This window comes from Nothobranchius furzeri, chromosome 14, assembly GCF_043380555.1.
Source record: "Nothobranchius furzeri strain GRZ-AD chromosome 14, NfurGRZ-RIMD1, whole genome shotgun sequence".
NCBI lineage: Eukaryota > Metazoa > Chordata > Actinopteri > Cyprinodontiformes > Nothobranchiidae > Nothobranchius > Nothobranchius furzeri.
In genome coordinates this window covers 29,703,290-29,727,834 of record NC_091754.1, presented here as the reverse complement: position 1 = coordinate 29,727,834, position 24,545 = coordinate 29,703,290, and the positions used below count along the sequence as shown (strand labels likewise).

The 24,545-nt window shown below is 39.6% G+C and overlaps 1 protein-coding gene across 2 annotated transcripts in view; it reads right to left on the bottom strand.

Annotated features, from left to right (window-relative positions):
- ppp2r3b (protein phosphatase 2, regulatory subunit B'', beta) overlaps positions 1 to 23,192 on the bottom strand; it is a 31,733-nt gene extending 8,541 nt beyond the window's left edge. The window contains exons 1-2 of one of the 2 annotated variants that reach the window (XM_015965970.3): positions 22,986 to 23,192; positions 22,329 to 22,711 (exon numbers count right to left, since the gene is read on the bottom strand). In XM_015965970.3, the coding sequence (XP_015821456.1) occupies positions 22,329 to 22,711; positions 22,986 to 23,046 (444 nt within the window). In that variant the 5' untranslated portion in view covers positions 23,047 to 23,192. Of the gene's footprint in view, positions 1 to 5,094; positions 5,460 to 22,328; positions 22,712 to 22,985 lie in introns of those variants that run through there. The other variant, XM_015965973.3, reaches the window with a different exon arrangement.
- Positions 23,193 to 24,545: the final 1,353 nt, after the last annotated feature.

The following is a 24,545-nucleotide window of genomic DNA, read 5'->3' as shown; positions in this document are numbered from 1 at the left end:
TGCAACTACTCAGCACTCGTAATTATTGTCCAATAAAGTGTAACAGATCCTCCTGGGACTGACATTCCCACGTTACAGCAACTCTGTAATAGGTTTTTAAATAATCCAACAACCTTTACTAATATCTGTACAATTACTCGGCAAATAGACACACTGTGAAAAGTGAGCTGGACATTTTTGTGGTTATGAAAGTATTAGTAAAGGGTCTGTAGTTTATGTATACTAACAGCACTCCATTATCAGATTGGCAAAGACATCGTGTATAGACAGTGGCGATAAAACATTCATCTGTGGTCAGAAATTTACAAACACTTATCTTACACATGTCCTTAACTCCTCTTTTTCCAGGGTAGAATGAATATACACACTAAAAATTCAATTACTTTTAACAGGCTTGAATTCCCTCTCTTCCATACGGACTCACTTGTCCATGGTTTTTGTAGCTTCAGGACAAATACTTGACCACTCTTCGTCTGAGTAGAATTGGTCCTGCAGGTTTGAGCCAAACACCCTCCTGTAACAAAGTTTGTGTTGCATTCTGGGACTCTGACGGGAACACAAATGTGGGTAGATACTGAAGTAGCCTCTAGCTAGCTGAAAATGAAACAACACGATATGATATCTCACTGATATTTGGGCTGATGGCCAGATTTACCAGCTCTGACTCATGAAAAACACTGAAGAGTTTACGAACAGCTCAGGGTGAGGGGGTCATAACTCAAGATTCCTGTATTTACTTTTGGTAGCCCCACCCCCAGAAAATCTGACCAATCAAGAGGTTAGTAATTTTTCTGTGACATTGTGACACATTGACCATTTCTCAATATGCATACTTGTCTGAACTTTTGTACTCATATCACTGTGAAATGTTATCAACGCATGCCCAAGTACTGTTCCAATCCCAAGTATGTGTCATGGCAAGTTTGCTCAAAGTTCCTGGATGTGTTATTGCTCCACCCATTGTATGAGGATGCATTAATGCATACTTCTCTGGACTTGGGACAGCAAAGAATACCAGAAAGTATTGCATTGCAAACTGTTGTACTTCGAACAGCAGAAGAGAAAGCTAATAACTGTAGTGTTTTATATCAGAAATACAAAGAAATATAAAGTTTTCTACTATTGTAAATAATTAAGTGTAACCTGTAAATTGTGCTGTGAGTATTTGTTTTTTAACCTTTAGACCCAAGGCCTTTTTTTTGGGCCCTGGCGCCTCCTAATTGGGGGCCTTTGGAGTTTCATGTCCCAAGTGTCGGTGATTGTTTGCATTCCCTGAGCACAGCTACAGCTACAATCAAAAGAGTTTAGATTGTAAACAAAGCAATTTTTGGTTTTTGATACATTAAGATAAAACAATACTTGAACTTTATTTTAGAAGAGCTGCCCAGTGTGAAAGTGCAGACAGGATGGAGGTTGTGAGTTCAAATTCCATTTAGGAAATTTAGTCAATTGTTTTATTTATTCCAGGGGTCCTCAACTAAATTTGTTCAAGTTTTTTTTTCCCTAGCAGACACCAGTGAAGGTCAGATGCTCTTCTAAAATAAAGTTCAAATATCATTGTATCTTAATTTATTACCATTTAAAATGGACTTGTTTCCCATCTGGGCTGTTTGATTGTGGTTTCAGTTGTGTTTGGAGAATGAGGGCAGTTGTTGATATTTGGGACATGAAACTGTAGAGGCCCCCAATTGGGGGTGCGTTAGGGCTAAACAGGCCAAGCCTCATCACGATCCCTTCATATTAGCTAATTAGCTAATCAACTATCAAAATAAAAGCAACTTTGCCATAAATAGCTTTATTGATGAAGAAAAAAATGTTTATTCACTGTGGGAAATAGTGGTATTTGATCAATTTTGATCAAAAGTGGATCAAATATTATACAAATAATATTTTTTCATTGTTATTTTGTTATTTAAGAGACAAACTAAGCTTATTTTATGTCAGGTCATTTTTTTAACCGCCATGACTCAACGGAGTATGATTCTGTTCCAAATAGGGAGCCTAAGTGACGCCCATTTACTTCTGGACCACGGGCCCACGAGGAAAGAACAAAAAATGAAAGTCAATAGGGCTAAAATCGCTATTTTCTAATTGTGTTTATGATGTGCCATGGATTTCACATATGATGTCCGTGAATTTTAAAGACGCATTTTGATGCCAAGAACATGCTTATTTTAGGTTTTGTGTGAAAATACGTCCAGGACTACAAATGCGCATCACCAAAGTGATGTCATCGAACCAGACAAGAAGAGCAGAGGAAAAATGGGTGTAAGATCAACAAAATTCAAATCCTTCCTTCAGGAGGAAAGAACCGCATAAATCTGGTCATAGAAGCTATGCTAGGGTAGAGATTTAGTGGTGACGTCACATATGCGACGTGCTGATGTCTGATTTGTAGTCAGAGGTATTATGAACTTTTACAAGCTGAAAAGTCTCAAAGTACGCAACTGACATGGTCGAAACACATAGTTACACTTCATTTAAGTTGAAGTACCACACATGTGCGATCCAGGGTGTAATGCAAAGCGAATTAGAGAATAGCACTTACAGCCCATTGACTTGCATTCACGTTTTCATTGTTACGGAAAACCATGAGCGGACTGGAAAGGGAGGAGATTTAGGCTCCCTATGCCGCCCTTGTACTCCCATACTCTGTAGGTCAGACTTTCTACTGTACTTGCCAAGAACATACTTGTCAAATACACAAGAACGTACTAGTGTACTTGGGAATTGAGAAACTGTCACTGCGTTTTGTTTGCAGTTTTTTCGGTGTGAAAAAAATGAACGAACCACAGAAATATATTAAATCCAACGAAACCAAGAAATAATTGGGAACAGGAATGCAACAAAAATTGTGAAGGCATAGCTAATAACTGGAATTAAGACATTATGTAAAAAAAGAACAAACTATTTTATAAAGCGCATCTCAAGATAAAAATCAGATCAACAGTGAAGTGCCTATTGCTACTCACTTTTACCTCCCATTTCAGATGTAGTTTCAGGTGTAATAATTCTTAGAAAGCTGCTCATCCAGACTAGTGAACTATTAATCAAAACAGAATTAAATTCCTTCTTTAAAGGAATTTTAGTTTCATTTCTTTCAATCAGAGACAACCTGACAAACTAGAATCGCTCAAGTTGTTTAAATGTTTCAGCAGCTTCCTTGTTTAACCAGAATGGTTGTGTTCTCACGATCAGTCTAATTAATGAAGATGAGTAAAACTCTGAGTTCTGCCACGGGTTTAATTCTTCACTCCGACTATTATACAAATAATCTAAGTCAAAATATTCCGTTACATGAGTAGTGCAGTTGTGCTACAAATATTGAAAGGCATGGGGTAACTAAGAAATGCCCAGACAAGCAAATTTATTTTGCTGGTCACCATTATAAAAACTAAACATGCGTTCTCGCACGAGATGTAATGACAGAAACTAGAAGATGTTAAAGAAAAGACAGTTACTTATACTTAAAGTGATAGCTCCGATTTGCAGTATTCAGTGTCTTACCTGCATTGAACAGCATCAGAACAATGTCACTTTAGAAAATGAGGAAGAAATGCTCAGGCGTTGAGCCAAGTTAAGTCTAAGGGCAATTTTCCTCCACCTAAAATGACTCAAATCTGAAAAATGCTAAAGCCATTAAAGCAAGTGCTGTTTTATTAGTGCTGAAACTGTTCTAAATGTTAGTTCATACACTAGAATATTCACATCTATTTGTTTATTTTGGATGTACAAATCAAGCCCATGTTTCCTCTAGATGATTGTAATACTACATGGTAACATTTAAGTGCGGGTATTTCCTGACAAACCTGACAAATTGATGCTCTGGAAGTGCTAAATATTCCAGATGCTGGTGGTATTAAAGCTTGTAAATATACAATTCCAAGTAAATATCAGTGGGATTCAAACCTGACAGCAGTGTAAAGACTTATAACATGAATTTTGGCTGTGCCAATCCATTAGCTCGTCAGTCCTGTTGGATGTCTCTCAAAACAGAGGCACTTATCTACAATAGATAAGGTGTCATTATCACTTTTACACAGAAACACACAAAAGCCAGAATTTCCCTTCAATACCATTCAAGACTGGCCAACAAGATTGCCTCTTGATTTTGAAATCATAACCTGGCTACTAAATTTAAATAGCTATCATCAAGTGAAATATGCAGGACTCCTCAACTTAACAAGGCTAATAGAAACATTTATTAATCAGTTCAATTTAATTCTGGTTAAGATGCCTAAATTCAGACCAAAATGCCTTTTTGAACATTTTATATGTTGGCTTTTGTGATTGCAACATTTAGTTAATCTATGATGATTTGTTTACCGTTCCTTTTGAATCCACATTTAAGATATGTTGAAATTGTTGTTGCTAAAATGCAAAATGTTTAGATTTATCTTTGTTGTCACCAATTCTAATGGATGTCAAAGCAAAGTACAACACCTTTCTGATATGAAACATACCAGTGTTTAGACACAATGATTTTGATAGGAAGGGATCATTTTCACTTTTAAAGTCTAATTTTCTAAATTTCATCCAACACAGAACCTGAAATTAATGAATATGTGATTTTAAATACAAACCAAAAAACCTCTGGTCTTGGAGCCAAATGTTATTTTATATTGCTTAATAAAACAGCCTGAAGAGAACATCTGTCAATCATTCCCTCACACCCAAAGACCACTTACATGACTCAAAAACCAGCCAACTGAATCATTTTTTTGTTGATTTGAAAACTGAAAAGAACTCACAAATGAGCATCTTGGGGTTTGTTTGTTCCACAAAGTGAATCTATCTCGTCAGTGCTGTGTGTTGGAATCAGCCATGGCTATAAAAGGACATAAACATCTCCTGTTGCCCTGCGCTGTGAGCCCTCGAGCACAACTGCTAAGCCACATGACATTTTACGCATTCATACTGATGGGGTCTGAGAGAAGACCAAACAGCAGCTGCGTACAATGCATCAGATCAAATGTAACCTAGACAAGTAAACATTTATCGTTGAACATTAAGAATATCTTGCCACCAAAGGATTGTAATAAGACGGGCCAGTAAAGCATGATCAGTAAGAAGTATACTCCTACAAACACCTGCCTGTCCTTGTTGGAAGGCTCGGAGCCTCTTCTTGAACCGAGAGGGCAGAACAAAATCACATCCACGAGCCAGGAGAGCCAACTCCTTCCTAAGGTCAGGATCCTGATGCAAACACCGCTCCCTCATCCTCATCCTCGCTCCAGACAAGATGGGGCACTCATATACCCAAAAACAACTCTCAATCCAGTATTATCCACTTGAATGTTGCAGTTGACACATTAAAAAAACAAAAACAAACAAACAAAAAAACTGTGGAAGCAATGGAGGTCCTCTGTGAGTGAGTCAATGTTATTGTCCTCTGTCAAGAGTAATAGCCTGTTAACGCAAGGCAGCAGCAGCTGCTGTGACATTCCCTCCAATTCCAGATCTGGTCGCAAAGTCTCAGCTCTGTCTGCTGCTCTGCCCCTGTCTCTACCTAACAGGCACGTGTACGTGTACGTGTATGTGTACACACACACACACACACACACACACACACACACACACACACACACACACACACACACACACACACACACACACACACACGCACACACACGCACACACACGCACGCACACGCACGCACACGCACACACACACACGGAGGGGTCAGGGAGCCTTGCATCAAAGCTGTCGGATAGATAAGGAGTGACGGTGCAACTGTGTGGGACTCACTCTGTGTCAGATGGGAGGGGTGTGAGCTATGATCTGCCCTTTCTAGTTTGCATTCCTCTCTGCTCGTGGAAGGTTATGTAGAGACACAAACTAGTTTCTGCTTGAAGCAATCAAAGTTTAATCAAATGATGCACTTCGATACAAGAACATTATATTCTTATAAAAATACCACAGACTTCCGGGAAACATAACCAAATGATGCTATAGCAGTTTTGCCTGCGTCTGTTCGTTAACAAAGTACCTTTAGAACCACAGAAAGTAATTGCTGGGTGATGGTCCACAATTCATTCACTTTTAGAGTCAACCTCCACATAGCAGATCAATAGGGGTGCATCGTTCAGAAATTTTTGGCCGATATAGCTATTTAATACTACTGTTATGGCTGACAGCAGTATTTATTATCAATATTATTTTACTTCACCACACTTTTGACACTGTGCAAAAGCAACCTCATCACCTACATTGCTTCTCTGCTTCAGTTTAAAACACTCCCACAATCTTGCATCACTGTAACAAATACCCCCTGCCAACCATGAATCTCAGAAATAAAAATTGTAAATATCAGCTCAGTTGTACTTACTGGACCAATTTAATAAGATTCAACAACGACTACAAATTGTCCGATACAGTTTAGAGGTAGAGCGATATATCGGGCCGATATTTACTGTTTTAGATGGCGGCATCGGCCAATATTTGTCTTTAGTAAAGCCAATTTAATGTCAGGCCCATCCGTAGGCAGCTCAATGCTGTTGCAGAATTTAATTTAAATGTATTTTTACGTTCACTGATAACATCAGCATAATAAATACTCTAAATGAACTTTATTTAGGTGTTTACTTTAACACTGAGCAGTGCACAAAGTTTAGATTTAACAGACAGTTGAATAAAGGGTTCAAAAATTGATTCAACTTCAGAAATTTTGTACATCAACTGATGTTATTGACATTTTAGCCTGAAAATAAGGTGACAATATCTAGATTATGGTTTTGACTATCGGCCCATAAAAATCAGCAGTACATATTGGCCATCGGCTGACCATGTTACCTAGATATCGGCATCGGCAATAGAAAAACCAATATCGGTCGATCCCAAATACCGATGCTGATGCAGACATAATGCGTCCCTACCAACTGACACAAAAGTAGCTTTAAGTCATTTTAGTAGATCTCTAGAGCTACAATTGTACGGGGCAGTAGCTAGCCACAAGAGTAGCAATAAAGGTGCGGACCACTGAAAAACAATGGTTAAAATCCTATTTCTAATTATAATCGGTCACTGAGTTTAAAATGCAAGCTGAACATGCACATCCTACACCAATCTGACAGATTCTGATAGAAAATAAATGTTGAAACTCTAGGATTTGAAAAGCCTGACAGATCTAAGTCACGCTGTCACTTAACATTCATGGATTCATCCATCGTGATTCATGATGAGGAAGGCTGTTGCTGGTTTAGCGTTCAGGAAACAGCAGAGAATGTCTTTGCTAGTAGAAGCTAACCTTTAGCATCAGCATCTTCACCACACGGCTTGTGATATTTGTGTAGACAAAACATCCATGTTACAAGTCAGTGGTGGAGTCTAGGACTGTAGCTATTGAATATTTTAGTATTTGAATATTCTATCTAATCCTCCATTGATTAATCAAATTTTCTATTAGACAACATTTTACGTGAAACAAGACTGGTCTGCGGCTAAATATATGAAAATAAAACAACAAAAGTATAAAAGGCTCAACAATATGTATTAAATTGGTGCTGTCTAGTTCCCTCTTTCCACTTGATATTTATGGAACAAAACTTGACTTATATATCATTAACATTTTAGGTCTGTATTAACTTATTCACTGCCAATGACGACTAAAGTCGTCATTTGCATTTTTTTTACTGTGTGGGCATCGGAACAAGCCCCCGCATCGTGAGAACAAACATCTCAGTTCTAAAGCCGGTCTTCATCCGCATATGTCGCATGTCACGTGACCAGGAAGCAGAAAATCCATGTGTTAGGAGATCGTTTTGGGCCGCTGCTGTAAAAAAAGTGAGGCGCGAACCGGAAAAGCTTCTGCCGATAACAATTCAACAACGGATTATGAAAGAACGGATAAAGCTTGAAACACGCGGATTCTTCCTGATGTAAGAGGAGAGTCATCGCTTTGTTTTGGCGTCGATATCATCCTAGCTCGCAACGTTCTGTGACTTTTAAAAAAATAGTAAAAACGGTGAGAAACGCTGGCAGCGAAGGGCTTTACCGATCAGGAAACGGCTAGCAGCGAATGAGTTAATATCACTCATCTTAGTCAAAATAATATATCTAAATATATTCACATATGATCAGTAGAATTTTATTATTCATTAACATGTTCAGTAGTAAGCTACTACAAATGCTAATAACATTTCATTTCTGCTGGCAACAATGTAATGGTGGCATATATATTGTATTATGTATGGGGTTTCATTCTATACAAAATCTGTTGATTTTAGAAGCATTGATGTCAGCATATCGGTATCAGCAAATATCAGTCATCGGCCATAACAGTGATAGTGATATCGGTTTTGGCCCAAAGATTTCATATCGGTGCATCACTACCTTTGACAATATATTTTGAGTGTTTAAAGACCTCACAAAATCTTGCAAGAGTACATGAAATCACATACAATGTTGACAAAGGGCAACTGAAACTCAAATCTATCAACATAAGATGATCTCTGTTTAAAACCCAACTGGTGGGCTTTTAAGATAGATGACAAATCTTAATGAGAACATTGAAAATAATCCCCATTAAACAGATTAAATACAATCAAAGTTACACATGGTTTCCTTAAATCTTTTTATAAATCTGCACCAATCGCACATCAAAAGCATTGTCACGAAGAATAGATAATGCATGACAATATATAGGTGACTAAAGGTCAAGCGAACAGCCTATCTTTTGGTGGTTTTTGTTTCACCTTCCCATTGCAAGCTAAAGCTTCCAGCCATTCCAGGTCTTATTATAGTTGATGGGGGAGGGGGGCATGTCAAATTCAAAGAATGATTACTGAACCAGTCTGCACCTATTAAAAGCACCAGCAAATGTTGTTTGTGAAACCCAAGAAACTAGATCTAGAGAAACACGGGTGTATATTTGGTTCTCAAACAAACAACCGGTTTCAGTTGCTGCTAACCTGGAATGATGTTGAATCTTCAGAAATGCTCCGGGAGCTCAGAAGGTCTTTTTGATGAAATGGACATAATCAGAGGAAAGCCCTAAAGCAACTGATGAAATAACAATAACCTCTGCAGAGACACAAAGCTATAAACAAGCCTTTATCCATTTATCTCACTGCTATCGAAAATAGAAACCAAAAGCAAAGCCATCGTATTTAGATTCTGGGTTGAGCTTTCCACTGGTTTCTGTTCGACCCCAGTTCCTGTTGTCCACCACACCGGACACTGCACATGCATGATAAGCTGTTTGTAATACGCTTTGTTTGCTCTTGGTCAGCGATTCTAATGGAACATGGAAAAGGTAAAAAATAAATCCAAAGAAAATATTAATACTCATGCAGTGTTCAGCCTATTTACATATTTAAGCAAACAAAATCAGAAGATTCTTCCAAAAACAGAATCATCCAAACACAGAAAAAATAACAATGTGATGTTTGGGATAAACGCCCAGCTGTGTTATGAAATGAGAATAATTAAAACATGAGAGAGCACATCATCCGAGTAGTACGGCTTTTAAATAACCAGAATTGAAGAGCTTCAGAAAGCCTCAAACAAAACAATCCTGGGGCCAATGACTGAGCAAACAGCAGGGAACTATCAGTTAGAAAAGCTGCTTATATGAGCAGTCTGAGGGGTCAGAAGTCTCATCGAACCCACAATGTGCCTAATCTGCAAACTACAACAAGGAATTGTAGCGTAGTAATCTACATAACTAGGACTTAACGCTGTTTGCTATTCAGCTCTGCTAAATCCTGAGAAAGATCAAACAATTTGGGTTATGAACTTATACTTACATAGATACCCACGGATATTTATATAATCGATAGAAGTTCATACACCAACTGGCTTGGTCAGCCAGGACAGCTCGACCCAGCTGGGGAAGTGTGACCTTTGGGTCACAAATGAGGCCATTCATGTCGCTACACTACAACATGGAATCATATTCAAACAAGTCTGGGCATGTGTGCATCCTTGTATGAGTGAGATTACAAACTAAAACTAGTCTGTAACAATTTTTTTGCGTCTTGTTTTCTTGAATTCCTCCACATATAAACCAATGTTATGCAACCTTTGCTATGTTTACAAAAAAAGTTAATTAAGGCTTCTCTAAAAGTTTTCTACTCCAAGTCTAAATGTTTCTTAAAAGTTTCGAATCCCATTTTAATGTGGTACTTCAACATAGCAAAATATGGTGGACACATAACAGAAATGGATTGCAAGAGGGTGAGTGAAAACTAATTAAGCCCCCAAAGCACTTTCACAGACTGTCAATAACATAAATGGTGCCCCACAAACGAGCTCTGCAGGCTACGGCTTCTGCATTACTATCATGATTGAAGCAGGGTGATAAACAATGCATCTATACAGAGACAGCACCGATCTCTCCAACCTTTGGTTCAGCCTCAGTAAAGTTTTATCATTAGTAAAGACAGCAATTTGGAACACTATCGGAAAATATGATCCTATCCATTCACTTCCCTCTATTTATGTGGGGTCAGATCGCAATGACTGCAGCCTTAGCAGAGAGATCCAGGCTTCCCTCTCTCCAGCTACTTGGACCAGCTCTTCTGGAGGAATCCCAAGGCGTTCCCAGGCCAGCTGAGAGACATAGTCCCTCCAGCATGTCCTGGGATTTCCTTTAGACCTCCTTCCGTTTGGACGTGCCCAGAAAATCTCACCAGAGAGGCATCCAGGAGGCATCCTAACCAGATGTCAGAGCCACCTCAACTGGCTCCTCTTGATGTGGAGGAACAGTGACTACTCCAAACTCGTCGGATGACTGAGCTTCTCACCCTCTCTCTAAGGAAAAGCCCAGCCACCCTGTGGATAAAATTCATTTCAGCCGCTTGTATCTCATTCTTTGAGTCACTAACCAAAGTTTCTTGATCATAGTTGATGGTTGAAATGTAGATCAACTGGTAAATCGAGAGCCTCGCCTTACGGCTCCAGCTCTCTCTTCCCAAGACAGGTACAACACCCACATCACTGCAGATGCAGCACCAATCCGTCATTAATCTCCTGCTCCATCTTTCTCTCCTTCATGAACAAGATCCCAAGATACTTAAACTCTTCCACCTTGAGCAGGACCCTGTCCCTGGCTGATAACATGTTGAACTCTTAAGATGTATAAGCAGATCAACTAGCCAAGATAAATATGCAAGCAGCAAAGTTGAACTCTGGGGGTTTTGATAGAAAATCTATGGAGATTGCATTAAGAAGTAGAGCAAATAGTAAAGATTATCAGATAGCAAATGTTACACCATAATATACCAATACAAACTACAGTAGCTAGTGATTTGATGACAGGTGGACTTAGATGAGTAAATATTCTTAATATGAGAAGATAAAACTTCAACATATTTTATTACTTTAAATTAAAGGGCCAGTATATCTTGAATAAATGCATTTGCCTGCCATCTTTCAGAGAAGATCTATAATTAGGATTATTTCATGTTGATAAATAATGGATCTTGAAAATAACATTATGTACGATATTGCAGAAATTAAAATATAAAAACACAAAGACTCCCCAAAAATATTTAAACAAATTTTCCCATGTAAGAATTGAATTTACACTCAACAAAAATATAAACGCAACACCTTTGCTTCTGCTCCGATTTTTCATGAGATGGACTTTAAGATCTAAAATTCATTCCAGATACACAACATTACCATTTCTCTCAAACATTGTTCACAAATCAGTCTAAATGTGTGATAGTGAGCACATGTGCTTTGCTGAGATAATCCATCCCACCTCACAGGTGTGTCACATCAAGATGCTGATCAGACATCATGAGTAGTGCACAAGTGTACCTTATACTGCCCACAATAAAAGGCCACCCTGGAATGTGCAGTTTTGTCTCACAGAAAAATGCCACAGATGCCACAAGCATTTAGGGAGCGTGCAATTGGCATGCTGACAACAGGAATGTCAACCAGATCTGTTGCTCGTGCATTGAATGTTCATTTCTCCACCATAAGCCATCTCCAAAGGCGTTTCAGAGAATATGGCAGTTCATCCAACCGGCCTCACAACCGCAGATGACGTGTAACCACACCAGCCCAGGACCTCCACTCCCAGCAGGTTCATCTCCAAGATCGCCTGAGACCAGCCACTCAAGACTGCTGCTGAAACAATTGGTTTGCATAACCAAACAATTTCTGCACAAACTGTCAGAAACCGTCTCAGGGAAGCTCAACTGCATGCTCCTCGTCCTCATCGGGGTCTTGACCTGACTCCAGCTCGTCGCCGTAACAGTCTTGAGAGGGCAAATGCTCACATTCGATGGCGTCTGGCACATTGGAGAGGTTTCTCTTCACGGATGAATCTTGGTTTACATGTTTCAGGGCAGATGGCAAGACGGTGTGAGTGGCGTCGCGTGGGTGAGCGCTTTGCCGATGTCAATGTTGTGGATCGAGTGGCCCATGGTGGTGGTGGGGTTATGGTATGGGCAGGCATCTGTTATGGACACAGGTGCATTTTATTGATGGCATTTTAAATGCACAGAGATACCGTGATGAGATTCTGAAGCCCATTGTTGTGCCGTACATCCATGAACATCACCTCATGTTTCCACAAGATAATGCACGGCCCCATGTTGCAAGGATCTGTACACAATTCTTGGAAGCTGAAAATGTCCCAATTCTTGCATGGCCAGCATACTCACCGGACATGTCACCCGTTGAGCATGTTTGGGATGTGCATGACAGCGTGTACCAGTTCCCACAAATATCCAACAACTTCGCACAGCCATTGAAGAGGAGTGGACCAACATTCCACAGGCCACAATTGACAATCTGATAAACTCTATGCGAAGATGATGTGTAGCACTGCATCAGGCAAATGGTGGTCACACCAGATACTGACCGGTTCTGAGTCCCCAGACCCGCATTAAAGCAAAAAACTGCACATTCCAGGGTGGCCTTTTATTGTGGGCAGTATAAGGTACACCTGTGCACTACTCATGATGTCAGATCACCATCTTGATACGGCACACCTGTGAGGTGGGATGGATTATCTCAGCAAAGCAGAAGTGCTCACTATCACACATTTAGACTGATTTGTGAACAATGTTTGAGAGAAATGGTAATATTGTGTATCTGGAATGAATTTTAGATCTTTAAGTCCATCTCATGAAAAATCGGAGCAGAAACAAAGGTGTTGCGTTTATATTTTTGTTGAGTGTATAATTTTCACGAAATGCCTTATTTAACACCAGTTTGCATTTCTATTCCTGGAACTCTGACGCCATGCACAACACTAGGATCAAATTGACCCACAAGTGACTATGTAACTAAAATAAAAGCACTTGTGGGAAACCACTTTAACACCTGGCTCTCTCCGACAGGTTGGGATACTGGTGACTTGACCTCAGAGCCTCTGAAACTAATAGCTCCTCTGTTGCTTAATCCGAAGTTCACCAACATCAGGCATTCAGTGATCATAAATGCTGATGGTGTAAACTAGATGAAAATAAATCTTAAAATTTTATACTCATAATCAAATGTAATCACAGTAGAGGCAGTTTCACGAGTCTTAATGGAGAGCTAACGTTTACAGTATGTACTGTAGATTAAATAAACAATCTACGACCACACATCCTGACAATGAGCAGCATCTAATAGAGGTGGCATCATTAAATTAAGCAGAATATGAATATGCTGCCACACCTCATCGCAGTGCCAGAATTCTTGGTATCTAATGCCAACACAAGGGAACCAAGGCTATCTTTATCACTGTCTGATGTCAAAGTCAGACCAGCTGTTCATGGCTGCATCAGTGGGACGTAAATTGAATTTCTGAGTAATCCTTTGAAGAATACTTCTGTACGTGGGAATTTGTTTTGTTGTCTCAAAATAGACGTTTTACGCTCATACAACACCAATCCCTTTATAATACTGAGTGACAGTGCGGTCTCATGGCATGACACATCACAACAGAATATACAAACTGTCCACCAGCTGTTTTATATTAATCTGTAGTGAGAAGGCAAAGCGGGGAAAGGTTACCAGGAGGGAAGAAACTAATGTTGAAATAGAAAAAAAAAATCATACAGTTAATACAGACCTGGGCATTTTACGGCCCGCGGGCCACATCCGGCCCTTTGGTTGACTTTGACCGGCCCGCGTAAGGTTAATTGGAAATTACAAAATAAATGTATTTTCTCATTTTACCTCATGCATGGGCTAAGGCTGCATTGCTTTTATTTTGAAGTTGTATTTTACGTGCACAATGACGCAATACGAATAGCAACAAGTGCCCGCGGTTGACATGGTGATTGTAGCCTGAGAAATGTCCGCTCATGCAAAAAAAAAAAAAAAAAAGAAAGATGCCGAATGCAGGATTTTCAACAAAAATTGGACTGCTAAGTATTTTTTTTACTGAAGTCGGAGGTAAAACCGTGTGTTTGGTTTGCGGGGAGGAGATTGCCGTGTTTAAGGACTACAATTTGAGTCGGCATTACGACAAGAAACACTCGGAAAAATACAAGAACTTGTCTGATGCTGAGAGGGCACGGACATCCGAAGCTTTGCTAGCAAAGTTGCAAAAGCAGCAAGGCTTTTTTACTAAGCTTCACACATCCAGGGATGCAGCAACCAGGACCAGCTTTGTGATATCCCACAAAATAGCTAAAAACAGCGAACCGTGACCAGGAGGATCGAGGACATTGCGGGGAACCTGGAGCTTCAGCTGAAACGTGAAGTGGCAAGTTTGGACTTTTTCTCATTAGACGGGAGCTGTGATGTCCGGGACACAGCCCAGCTCCTCGTATTTGTCCGGGGGATAACGGACTTCAAGCTCACAGAGGAGCGGGCAGCAATGCGGTCGATGAGAGGGACAACGACAGGGAGTGATCTTTTTACGGAGGTAAATGCGTGCATGGACACTCTGGGATTGAAATGGGAGAGACTGTCACAGCCGGGCGTACACTGTGCGACTTTTTCACATTTTTGAGCCGATTTTCCAGTCGTGCGAGAAGCCACGACATCGGGGCGAGTTTTGCGCCGAGCGGTCGTGTAGTGTACAGGGGGTTACGAGAGGCGATTAACACCACGTGACCAGCCGCCGATCAGCAGTCGTGAGGTCGCACTCTGGTGTGTTTAATATTTCGCTCGTCCCTCGTGAGGGTATCGCACTGTTGAAGCGGCGCTGCGAGCAGCTGCGACCCAAAAAGTATCAGAACCACTCACGGCGCATGCGCGCGCAATCCTGCATCAACGCTTGTCGCTCGCTATTTCCCTAATAACACACGCTGTTCGTTTTTGTTTCTACACGTTTTTTTTACTCACAAAGATTGTCAAGAAAGCGTGTTTGTCGTGTTCATGTCAAATTAAACTGATCACAAAACACAGATTTACTTTCTTTATTTCGTTTTCCTCATCCAACCCCCATAAATCCCTGTGTGTCCTCCAGCAGCACTCCCGAAGGACAACAGGCAAAACAAGACAAAAAAGTCTAACGTGTTGAGTAAAAACTGCTATTTTTAGCACATTTTTAGGGCCGACATGTTGCTACCAGACGTACAGTGTGAGCAGTCAGGTCGCATGCGAGAACTGGGTCGTGCAGTGTGAGCACATGACTCGTGAGATCTGCTCTGCGGGGAAGTCGTACAGTTTGAGCTGAAGCTGAACGCTGCGAGTGAAAAAGTCGCACAGTGTACGTCCGGCTTTACAGGGAAAAATGTCGGACTTTTGAAACGCATGCAAGATAAAGTGACAGAAATCGATGCAGATCAAAAATAGGTGTTTTTGCATTGTATTATACACCAACATGTGTTGTGCAAGTCAGTGCTAAAAATCAACCATGTTACTGATGTTGTTACTAAAATAATAAACTTCATCAGGGCGCGGGCGATGAATCACAGACAGTTTGTGGCTCTTGTGGAGGACTCCACACAGCTGTCAGATGGCTCAGCCTGGGGAAAGTGCTGAAGAGGGTTTGGGACTCGAAAGCAGAGATTCAGGATCTCTGCTGGATTTCTACTCTTCTCTTAAGGAGGATTTTCCAAACCTGAAGAGACATGCTCAGAAGATTTTGGTTCTCTTCAGCTCTACCTACATTTGTGAACAAACATTTTCAATGATGAAGTTTACAAAATCCAGGTAAAGATCCTCTCTCACTGATGATCATGTGTCAGCTGTGCTTCGCTTCTCCACCTCAGACATCCAACCTGACTGATGCACTCGTTAAAGCCCAGCAGAGACTAGATTTCTCTCACTGAATAAGAAAAAAATTGCTTAAAAACACAAAATAAGGTGTTTGGACCACAAATGTAGGCAACTAGCAGTGAACTGGGACACTTTTTTTAAACCTCTTTCTCAAGATCACAGTTCAGTGATTTTATTTTACAGACGATACTGTGTGTCTGTAGAATGCTAAGAACCTCTTTCCAACAATATTTGAAACTCAGAATGTGTTTTGGAGTGAATGTGACTGAAACTGTTAACTAATATAAGTCACAAATGTTTAACAAAAACCAAATGTGCACACTTTGTTTACCATTGCCTTGGGAAATTTGAATAAATCACATTTTTGTAAGCCAACCTCACTTTTTCCTTTTTGCTCATTTATAACATATAGTCTACTCTTACCAGCTTGAAGAAACAATGGTATTTACTGCTTTTTATAAAGAAATACCATTAATATTATGCATAATTGACTTCAGCCTTTTGGCCTGCGGCCCTCCACAATATTTTCTATTTCTCATGTGGCCCCATGGAAAAAATAATTGCCCACCCCTGAGTTAATACATATATTCATTCATCGTATAATAACGAATGAAGTTTCAGAAACACAACACAATAACATACTTACTGTTATTGGCAATTGTTCTCCGATTAAGTAATACCACTTGATCAAGCCTTTCATACATTCCACATGACAAAATGGGTAAAAGTATGTATGATTTGTGAAGATATTGTATCAGATTGATATCTGAAGGCTGCAATTTTGATATTGTATCAGAAGTGAAAAAGTTGTATCGGGACATCCCTAGTACCACCTGTCTGTCACCAAAACACTGTTAGCAAAGTATCTCATAGAATATTGGGTGGACAATAACATCTTTACTTTTAGCATCAGCCGAATTTAACCCTTTCTTTCCACTGCACGTGAAAGCGTTGCAGAACGGATGGGAATGGCGCTACCCGGCAATCAGTCAACGTTAAAATATATTGTAGCGGTAGCAAAGGGTATTGTTTTGGACACGCCCCAGAAGCGAGGGGACGCTATCATTAAGTTTTGTATCTATTTTTTACGTGCTACGTTTCCAAAAACACGTCAAACTCTGCAGTTTAGATTGTGCCAGACAGGAAGTCAAACACAAACCTGACTAAATGCTAATTTTTCCTGTGATGTGACTGTTTTTTTCCTGATGTAAATGTTTTCCAGACTTTCTGCTAGCATGCAACTCAGAGTATAACACAGTTTCTCAGAGAACAAGACCATTAAGAAAAAAATAAACCCTCTGGCATAAACGCAGCCCAATGCTGTCCTTGAGTGGTTGTTAACTCTTAATTTAATAAGTTTTCTAATTTGGATCACAAAAATCTTTAGTTATAATTTTTCATCACAAAATTTATATACACACTTTGATTACATACAGGTGATATTTTCCTGTTTGGACTCTGAAATTTCGTTTGATGAATTTTAAATTGAGCCACTGTTATGCCATAAATCGAACAACAAATTTTTTTAATCTAAAGCCAACATTTGCTTAACTTGGCATAATTTAAAAATCATTCAAATGTAAAAACCCAAATGTACCAAAATCCTTATGGAGGTTTATCATGTTTCCGGATTAATTCTCCCTCCTTGAGATTCCAGTCAAAGGGAAAGAAGATGTTGTACCAGTAAGTACTTAAATGTCACCTCATGCCAATCTTTAGCATGTCAACATGTAAGAAGTGTTCTCTAGGGGAGCATGTACTCCCAGCTGTTTGACTGTCTCACTGTCATCACACTCAATAATGTCCACAGTCTAATAGTAGTGTGTCCTTGAGCAGACACACAAAACCCTGGAGGCTTTCCACAGTTTTGAACAGATACAGTGGTGTGAAAAACTATTTGCCCCCTTCCTGATTTCTTATTCTTTTGCATGTTTGTCACACAAAATGTTTCTGATCATCAAGCACATTTAACCATTAGTCAAAGATAACACAAGTAAACATAAAATGCAGTTTTGAAATGATGTTTTTCATTATTTAGGGAGAGAACAAAATCCAAACCTACATGTGTGAAAAAGTAATTGCTAGAGGTGGGAAAAATGATCGATTCTAAGATTCAGCCGTGCATGATTCCGCATCGATGCAGCAACGTGACATAATGAGATTTTCTCCCTATGTCTATGCGAGGACAATAAAGTTTTGAGGTTTTACAATTACTTCTGGGGGCAGAGTTGCAATGACATGCGCACTGCGTTGCCCTAGCGCCAATTTAAAACAGAAAAGGCGGACAGGGATACAGGGCCAACATTACCAGTAATCAAAGATGTACCAGTTACATTTAAATCGGATGTCGGTAATTTCGGTTTTGGGATCCTGGATGTGAAAGAATCACTTAACACAGTATTTGTTTACTATTTTTAAGTTCAGTAATATTCTATCTTAAAGCTGCTCTATACCAAAAACACTATTTCTTATATTATTTAAGTAATTATAGGCAGCACACTTTAAAAATTATTGCTCACTATAGTGAATAGATGAATGTTCTGTTTTTCAGGGATTTCGAAATCAAAAAGAAATTGAAAACTATTCTACTGCTTTTATTAAGTAATGAAAATTTTTGTGTGAAGAATCGTGATGCATTTCAGACTCAAACCGAATCTTTAGGCAGATAATCGGAATCGGATCGAATCGTGAGGCAGGTAGAGATGCACACCACTAGTAATTGCCCCCTGAACCTAATAACTGGTTGGGCCTCCCTTAGCAGCAATAACTGCAATCAAGCGTTTGTGATAACTTGCTACGAGTCTTTTACAGCGCTCTGGAGGAATTTTGGCCCACTCATCTTTGCAGAATTGTTCTAATTCAGCTTTATTTGAGGGTTTTCTAGCATGAACCGCCTTTTTAAGGTCATGCCATAGCATCTCAATAGGATTCAGGTCAGGAATTTGACTAGGCCACTCCAAAGTCTTCATTTTGTTGTTCTTCAGATATTCAGAGGTGGATTTGCTGGTGTGTTTTGGGTCCTTGTGCTGCTGCAGCACCCAAGATCGCTTCAGCTTTAGTTGACGAACAGATGGTCGGACATTCTCCTTCAGGATGTTTTGGTAGACAGTAGAATTCATGGTTCCATTTATCACAGCAAGCCTTCCAGTTCCTGAAGCAGCAAAACAACCCCAGACCACCACACTACCACCACCATATTTTACTGTTGGTATGATGTTCTTTGTCTGAAATGCTGTGTTACTTCTACGCCAGATGTAACGGGACTTTTGCCTTCCAAAAAGTTCTACTTTTGTCTCATCAGTCCACAAGGTGTTTTCCCAAAAGTCTTGGCAATCATTGAGATGTTTCTTAGCAAAATTGAGATTAGGGCTGCTCAATTAATCGAATTTTAATCACAATTACGATCTGAGTTTTGAACGATTATAAAAAACAAAACAAGCCGATTATTTGCTCCTCCCGCTTGCGCTGCCCTGAGTTGCAAATGAAGCGCTCCTCCACAGTGTTGCCAACTTAGCGACTTTGACGCTATTTCTAGCAGCTTTTCAGACCCCCTTCTTGACATTTTAACTTAAAAGTACCTAGCGAACACCTCAGAAACATCTCTGGTAACCCTTAGCTACTTTCTGGATAACTGTCGTTGACGTTTCCTGCAGGTTAGCTAAACACTCCGCCTGCGCTCCGGAACGTTCTTCAGGACATTAGGAAAGGGAATGATGTAGTGATGTGTCAGTCGCTAAAGAAACAGCTCTCGGAGCCGGCTCCTTTTTGGATTAACCAGAGTGAGTGACACACACACCGCACCTGCGGACTCCTGAGCCACCAAAAACGGCTAAATGTGCGCGTGCGGCGTGCTAAACACACGAGCAGCTTGCCCTGATTGCTGTGAGACCGGGGTGGGGGGTGGGGGGTGCAGCTGTGGTTGGGACAATTATTACATTAACTGATGGACTTGTAAATACAGTTTATAAATAAGGTAGAAACAAGTTCCTCACGCTGATAAATAATAACTAATCTCTCCGAGGACACGGTGCTAGTGCACTCTCCAGCAGCACATTGACACGACTAAATACGTATTATGCAACATTTTGTGAACATCAATTTATTTGCATTTATTTGTTATAAATGCCGCTGTATAATTCTTGCTGTCAGTATTTGCAAGATATTGGTATTTAGGTCTGTACTGGTTAGACTTACATGAGTTAAACCAAGGTCTACAGCCCTTGGGTCATAGACTATGAGCTATAAGTATATTGGTCTTTTTATACTGGCAATCAGGAGTTATTTTAGTGATCATCTTGTTTCTTATTTTTGTCCTGATTGTGCCCTGAGCAATTTTATGACTGAATAAAAACAAATAAAATCAACATAAATTGAAAAATCGTCCTAAATAATCGTGATCTCAATTTCAGTCACCATAATCGTGATTATTATTTTTGCCATAATCGAGCAGCCCTAATTGAGATGAGCCCTAATGTTCTTTTTGCTTAACAGTGTTTTACGTCTTGGAAATCTGCCATGCAGACCATTTTTGCCCAGTCTCTTTGTCATGGTGGAGTCGTGAACAATGACCTTAATTGAGGCAAGTGAGGCCTACAGTTCTTTAGAAGTTGTCCTGGGGTCTTTAGTGACCTCTCGCATGAGTGGTCTCTGCGCTCTTGGGGTAATTTTGGCCGGCCGCCCACTCCTGGGAAGGTTCACCACTGTTCCATGTTGTTGCCATTTGTGGATAATGGCTCCCGCTGTGGTTCGCTGGAGTCCCAAATTTTTAGAAATGGCTTTATAACCTTTACCAGACTGATAGATCTCACTGACTTTGGTTCTCAAAAGTTCTTGAATTTCTCTGGATCTTGGCATGATGTCTAGCCTTTCAGGTGCTTTTGGTCTACTTCGCTGTGTCAGGCAGCTCATATTTAAGTGATTTCTTAATTGAAACAGCTGTGGCAGTAATCAAGCTTGGGGGTGGCTACAGAAATAGAACTCAGGTGTGAAACACCACAGTTGGGTTATATTTTAACAAGGGGGGCAATTGCTTTTTCACACAGGGCAATGTAGGTTTGGATTTTGTTCTCTCCCTAAATAATAAAAACCACCATTTCAAAGCTGCATTTTGTGTTTACTTGTGTTATCTTTGACTAATGGTTAAATGTGTTTGATGATCAGAAATATTTTGTGTGACAAAACATGCAAAAGAATAAGAAATCAGGAAGGGGGCAAATAGTTTTTCACAACGCTATACATTTCTATTATAACCTAAACTATCTACCTCTGGGCTGTTTTGTTACAAATGAGAGATTTATTACACAACCTACAAACATCACGAGTGCCAGAAAAAGGCTTGGCACAGACACTCCCCCCTCTCATACCACATTTCTTTGTGGGTGAGGTTTGAACACTAGGAACATATTTAATTAATACCTATTCAAGGCCTACAGACACATACACTTGACAGTTCTGGGAACCTCTTAATGGCATCATCCCTGTAAGGTCCTCAGCAGCCTCTTGTGGCCAGCCAGGGGAGGAAATAGATCCCAAAAAGATACAGCTGGTGTGCTGTACTCACAAATGTGGGAGCTTCCCCCCTCAAGAATGCATGTTTTGCAATGTAACTTGTACCATCACACACACAGAAACTATTCATTGGTTCACAAAAAAATATAAATAAAATAAAATAAAAAAAATCCCAGAAAAACTCCAGCTAGGAAGATTTTAATATACTAATTTCAGCTGTTAATGCCCAGGACGAGCTTTTGAGTTGTGATGTCAGACTGTTCATCATTACTAAAGTTATCCCTTTGTTTAAATGGTAGTGAAACTTCTAAAGAGCTGTAATATTCTAAAGAATTGGTCATTATTAAAGAACTATTAGGCAGTAATATTGTATTTTTACCGAAGATGTCTGGAATCACTGATTAAATGCTCAGCATTTTTCTTTAACTTGTCAAAAATATAACTACATGCTACTAAAAAAACATGATTTTTCATATATTTTATGTCACAAGCTCTTATTTACAAGTATCATGTGAAAACATTTACGTGATGTTGATATGAGCACCCTTATATGAGATCCCTGTGGTAGGATAACTTTAAAGCCAGTCAAACCATTTATTCTAAATTACAGTTTTAATAACAAAAAAATTATGTATGACTAAAACATGTTAGAAAAATTATATATGTATTTTTTAGAACTCATGCTTGAATCATTTACCTTTTGTGTGCTGACAGACCTCCTTAGTACCCTGCTATTGGGTCCAGTCACTCTGGTATTACTGCTACTGCGAGAGGGAAGCGTACTGTTGGGCTGGGTAGCGGACGGGGTACCGATGGGAGCAGGTTTTTTCTCTGCCCGGTTCTTCTGGGACGCCACATTGTTGTTTTCATTGAAACTCAAAGCCTTTTTGTCCTGGGCTTCACTGCCCACGTCAATATACTGTCCATTTTTGATTAAATCAAGATAATCCTTGAGGACCGCCTGGGTTTCAGGATCACTCAGCCAGTTCAGAAACAACTCGTCCACCTTTAGTTTAAGAACTGGTTGGAGTAGTTGTTGCGACGGCATCTTGCTAACTACTACTGCGTTGAGGTTGACACCTGTATGGGAATAAAGTAAAGTTAGCCATTTCAGTCAACACTCACTATTGAATCTAAGCGCGAACCATCAATTTTAGCTACGTAAACTTCTTTTACTGCGATTATTTACCCGCCATTTTAACGTTACTGTGATGCAAATAACTAAAAGTTAACATTTCATTACTTAGCATCACATCACCCTGCAAAAACACGCTGTTGTTGAAATCACTAGAACTACGACTGTTAGCTAGCATGGGCAAGCTAATGTTGCCTTCGTGATAAAACTATTACAAACCTCGCTGTGAGGGGACGACAGAGCCAAACACTGATAATTCATGACATCGTGGTTCCTTCATATGCGACGCTGCTGCATGTCTCCTTGAACTAGTAGGATAAACAAAATCAGATCTCTTATTAAATTGTCGATTTCTGACAGAGAATCTCAGTACTGTAAACAGAGCAGACAACTTTTTAAAATCCCGTTCCCCTTGGTGACAGCGTCGTGTTATCGCGAGATTATATGCAAACGCTCTTCTGAAAAGGGAGACTGGCGTCTCACTGCTGCTAACTTGATAGATTGACACCTCCAAAACACTTTAAGTGCAATTTAAACACATTTTTTGTTAATTCAGTGTGTGAAAATCTCACCAAAAGCCCTAAAACAAGATTCCAGCTACAATGTTTTGTCCAGGACTTTATAATATTTTGACTGAAAGCATTTCTTATAGATTTTCTTTCATAAAATCTGAATGTGTGTGTGTGTGTGATTGCACATTCTTAGACTGATTTACACGACCATGAATGTTAAACTCTGAAGATATAAAGGTAAAACAGAAAAAAAATCAAATACGTCCAACTCTATATCAGAAATAAATATGATATGATAAATATGATAAAAGAACCAGATTTTAATGGTACAAAAACAGTTTCCCTTGGAAATATTTTTAACGCTGCTAACAAAACCAACAATTTAATAACGGTTTGTTTCTGTAAACACAGTTTTGCTAGGTAATTACACTGCAAGCAGCACCACAATTGGATCCAAACTAATCTGTCCAACTTGGCAATGACATATGCAGCTGTAAATACTTGTTTTTATTAGAACTTTATACCTCACATCACAGCATGATGCATTCTTTATTTCATTTAAAGCTAAATTGGGCTGTTTGAGAAAGAGGTTAGCTCTGCTTTGTATTTATTTGACCAAATTTGACAGTTTTAGATGTTTTTCTTTTATTTATCTCCATCATTAAATACATTAGAGACACCCATCACTCCACCACTGCCTTGTTGTTAACAAGCACATTCACAGTGCCTCTGGCCTTCTTGTTAAGATTAACAGTGGTTCTATAGTTGTGAAAATTATTGACTGCGTTTTCCCTTATCTGTCCCTTGATAACGCGGGTAAATCCAATCTGAAGCATTCAAAGTTGTCTGAGGCACAACGTGTAATGAGAAATCTCTTTGTTCTGTGTAACAACTGGCCTAACATGCGTTTTAGAGCAAAATCAATACCCGAAATGAGGAGAGAAAAAGTGAAGGTCTAGAAACTTTAAACTTTGCAACTTTTCAAAGTGTAATTATAGTGTACAAATAGGATTTTACCCAAAGCGGTGTGCATGTTTTCTTTTTTTATGCCTTGAAGGACGTTTCAAAGGTTTCGTCTGAGGATGAAACCACAGGGGCACAGCTGGTTAGCGTAGGAAAGTGTTAGTAAAGAGTTCATGTGTGCAGCTCTCCTTTACTGCTGTCAGCAATGCAATATTGAAGTAGATGTGAAGTAGATGATAAACACTTTGCTTTAATAAGTGAGAAAAGTTGAAAATGTTCTGGTTTAGTTGTGTTTTTCAGATTA